The sequence below is a fragment of the Contarinia nasturtii genome, unplaced genomic scaffold (genome assembly GCF_009176525.2).
Source record: "Contarinia nasturtii isolate CC-2019 unplaced genomic scaffold, AAFC_CNas_1.1 Cnas_scaffold_1294, whole genome shotgun sequence".
Lineage (NCBI taxonomy): Eukaryota > Metazoa > Arthropoda > Insecta > Diptera > Cecidomyiidae > Contarinia > Contarinia nasturtii.
Genome location: NW_022198634.1, coordinates 1 through 3,892, shown reverse-complemented (window position 1 = coordinate 3,892; position 3,892 = coordinate 1). Strand labels below are relative to the sequence as shown.

General features: G+C 35.9%; 3 protein-coding genes across 3 annotated transcripts; 2 read left to right on the top strand and 1 right to left on the bottom strand.

The window, feature by feature from the left end:
* The first annotated feature begins 1,737 nt into the window (after nucleotides 1-1,737).
* Nucleotides 1,738-2,767, top strand: LOC116345497 (histone H1-II-like). The gene has a single exon (XM_031774918.1). It carries the CDS (start codon nucleotides 1,773-1,775, stop codon nucleotides 2,436-2,438), a length of 666 nt encoding a protein of 221 aa, XP_031630778.1. The 5' UTR covers nucleotides 1,738-1,772; the 3' UTR covers nucleotides 2,439-2,767.
* Nucleotides 2,768-3,034: 267 nt separating this feature from the next.
* LOC116345498 (histone H4) lies at nucleotides 3,035-3,415 on the bottom strand. The gene has a single exon (XM_031774919.1). The coding sequence runs from the start codon at nucleotides 3,392-3,394 to the stop codon at nucleotides 3,083-3,085; it is 312 nt and encodes a 103-aa protein (XP_031630779.1). The 5' UTR covers nucleotides 3,395-3,415; the 3' UTR covers nucleotides 3,035-3,082.
* A 201-nt stretch (nucleotides 3,416-3,616) lies between these two features.
* LOC116345499 (histone H3, embryonic-like) lies at nucleotides 3,617-3,887 on the top strand (the record flags this gene model as incomplete). The annotated part of the gene is made up of 1 exon (XM_031774921.1): nucleotides 3,617-3,887. A coding segment is annotated over exon 1 (237 nt), but the record flags the coding sequence as incomplete, so codon positions are not given.
* Nucleotides 3,888-3,892: the final 5 nt, after the last annotated feature.

The following is a 3,892-nucleotide window of genomic DNA, read 5'->3' as shown; positions in this document are numbered from 1 at the left end:
TCAGGGCCACCAAATAAATATTTTATGAAGAATCGAAAAAAATCAACTATTTTCTTTTGTAGTAATTTATCACAATATTTTGAATAAATGACATTTTTTTATTATTCTTATTTTATGCAACTAAACGACATTTACATCAATTCATTTGGAGAATGCACAAAATCATGCCACATATATAAACCCTAATCGATATTTTTCTAGACTTGTGCAGCTATTCAAAATGTATTACGTCACATGACTGTCTTTTCTTTATTTTTTTTGCATGACCTTCCTTATCGTTGCCGTTAATCATACGACCAGAAATTATTTGTGCAAAACAACAACAATTAAGAGAACAATATTGCTCATTTATAAAATTATATTTAAATATTCCATACACCGTATGGTTTTATTTCGTAGAGTTGTGCACTTCAGCCAAATTCCTATACATTTTGTGTAGCTGTCTGCATAGTGGCCATTTTGTTTTTATGTGCATATTAAGTTCAATAAAAATGGTATGATATTATTTTATATGAAATGTGACGTTATTCGCACATTGTTTGAAGAATGAAGAGAAAGGTTAGTATACTATTGAATTTCAAAATACAATTCAATGTTAAAATCGCATTTATTCTTTAATTGGTGAATTGGACCAAATGAACAAGACTATGCCTTCTGATTTTGCATTTATATTGAATATTGAAACGCTGTAGACCGAATCCGGTAAATATGTAATTTTTACATTGCATTTATTTTACGCAGAGTTTATATAGTATATTAATTATATAGATTATACAGTAGATTGGAATTGAAATCAAATACTTATTTTGAAAAATGTTCAAATTCAATTACTTTTGACACAGCCACGTCATCTCATATGAACTGACTGTGTAGTATTTAAATGTAACTCAACACTTTTTGAATAGAAATACTATTGCCGATGGAACTCATTCCTGACAATATCAGCTCAGCATAGTCGGGCAATCGATGCAAAATAATAATAAAATTCAAAATAAATTCATAGTTGCTTTCAATTTTGATTTTCATTTTCAGTTCAAGTACTAAGCCATATATTGTGCCATACCAAATGTACTGAGAGTATCGTTGGCTCTTTTTTTCGTTTTTATCCGCTTGAAATCAATCAATTTATTCTTTTTGCTCATATTCTATGAAATCTTCATCAACCATGAGATAAAAACACAAAGAATTTCTCGATTTTTATTTTTATTCACTTTAAAAACTTTCACAATGTTCCCATACAATGAGCGAATCGCTAATATTTTCCGTACAAAAGGTCTCACACATTTTGAGTAAAATTCAGAAAATAACACCATAAAACTATATGATTTATAAGCAGATGTGAGGATAAATGATAGATCTATTATTTATACGCGGAAATCATCAAATTCAAGTCAAAGAAAATAGAATTATTTTAATTCGAAAATAAATTTTGCTCAAATCGGAATAAAAATTTCTGTTCAAATGGTAATTGCGCCTCGTTCAAGATATCAATTTCAATATTTCTGTGTTTCTTTCATAAATTCATTCCTTCTAAATTGGACAAATGCGTAAAATCCACTTTTCATGGTAATTTCTTTAATAAAATTACGCAAAAATATGAAACGAGTTCATCACATCTACACTGCCGAAAATCGGTAGACAAGTGTTTTGTGATCGGTGCGTTCCGAAAGGAACGGTCCCAGTCAATGTACCAAGTGTGTCGTTTATTGTACGACTCATAAGTTTGTTTTCTCTGTACAACAAAGCGAATACCCAAGTAAATCGAAGTTAAAATGGCCGACTCAGCACCAGTAGTAGCAGCAGCTCCAGTAGCCGCATCACCAGCCGCCAAAAAACCAAAGGCACCAAAAGCCAAGAAACCAGCATCGAAACCAACCCATGCACCAACCGCCACTTTGGTCAACGACGCAATCAAAGCATTGAAAGAACGCGGTGGTTCATCGGTTCAGGCAATCAAAAAGTACATTGCTGCCAACAACAAGGTCGATGCCGAGAAATTGGCTCCATTCATCAAGAAATACTTGAAGGGTGCTGTCGTCAAGGGACAACTGATCCAAACCAAAGGCAAAGGCGCATCTGGTTCATTCAAATTGTCAGCCGCTGCTCTTAAGCCAAAGGTCGAGAAGAAGAAGCCAGTGAAGAAGGCTGTCAAACCGACGAAACCAAAGGCAGCAAAGAAACCAGCCGCCAAAAAAGACGGAGCCAAGAAGAAGCCAGTTGCAAAGAAAGCCGCTTCAGCCACCGCTAAAGTAGCAAAGAAAGCCGGTACACCAAAAGTGAAATCGGTCAAACCAAAGGTGAAGGCTCCATCAAAGCAAAAGGCAACCAAACCATCCAAATCGGCTGCCCCAAAGAAGCCAAAGACACCAAAACCGAAAACAGTCAAGAAACCAGTTGCAGCCAAAAAACCAAAGGTTGCCAAAGCACCAAAAGCTTAAATGACTTGTCATTTAACTTCAGTCGAAGATTCTTCAAATTATCAACTCGATATTCGAGAGAAAAAAACAGCCCTTATTAGGGCTACCACATAATTTCTTATAAAGAATTCGTAAAAAATCATTACACATTTTCTTTTACATAGTAATTCATTATTTTATTTATTGACATTATACAACTTCGCATAATAAAATGTGTAATTCAATTTGCGTAGAAGGCACCAATACAATATAAAGGTGGATTTTGTTTGGTTTCAATTTTGTAAAGATTTATGTCTTAAGTATGGAAAGTATGGCATATGAACAAGAGCAATATATTCACCATAATCGTTGACGTTCTTTCTCTTGACGACAAAAAGATCTTTTTTATTACCGTTTGGTTTGCGATAAATTGTGTAAATAACCTCTCTCGTACAATAAATGAGTCATCTGAGTTATAACTGCAATGGCACTCTTTTTGGTTTTCTGCTATATTTATTTCTCCATTAGATTAATATATTTAGCTGCAATTTCTTTTTATTTCTACCATGTTTTAAATTGAAAGCGAAAATGTTTTGATTGATTTAAAAATTTCTTTGATAATAATGATTTTGTTGGCCCTGAAAAGGGCCGTTTTTTGTAATTTGCTGTTGATGATCGGGATAAATTTAACCTCCGAAACCGTACAAAGTGCGGCCTTGACGTTTCAAAGCGTAGACGACATCCATAGCGGTGACTGTCTTGCGCTTGGCGTGTTCGGTGTATGTGACTGCATCTCGGATGACGTTTTCCAAGAAAACTTTCAAAACACCACGAGTTTCTTCGTAGATCAAGCCAGAAATACGCTTCACACCACCACGGCGAGCCAAACGACGGATGGCTGGTTTTGTGATACCTTGGATGTTATCACGCAACACTTTACGATGACGTTTTGCGCCACCTTTTCCCAATCCTTTTCCTCCTTTACCACGGCCAGTCATTTTTTTTGCTTCTTAGTATGTTCTTTATTGAACGAAAGTCAAAACTAAACTGATGCCTAACACAGAAACGGCACTCTATTTATATCATTCATGCGACACACATACCAACGCACACAACACGAAATACGTTTCCCCTTCGATCGAGCGGCACTTCTCCTGCGTGAAATAGTATAAATAGAATGGGCATATGGTGGTTTTGTATTCATTTTTGTTTGACTCTCTTTCAGAAAGCATCGAAAAGTAATAAGAAGAAGCAATGGCCCGTACAAAGCAAACCGCACGTAAATCGACTGGTGGAAAGGCACCACGTAAGCAGTTGGCAACCAAAGCTGCCCGTAAGAGCGCACCAGCCACCGGAGGTGTAAAGAAACCACATCGTTATCGTCCAGGAACAGTCGCTCTCCGTGAAATCCGTCGTTACCAGAAATCAACTGAATTGTTGATCCGCAAATTGCCATTCCAACGGTTGGTCCGTGAAATCGCTCAAGATTTCAAAAC

Coding starts and splice junctions, on each gene's coding strand:
- LOC116345497 (XM_031774918.1), top strand. CDS start 1,773: ATGGCCGACTCAGCACCAGTAGTAGCAGCAGCTCCAGTAGCCGCATCA.
- LOC116345498 (XM_031774919.1), bottom strand. CDS start 3,394: ATGACTGGCCGTGGTAAAGGAGGAAAAGGATTGGGAAAAGGTGGCGCA.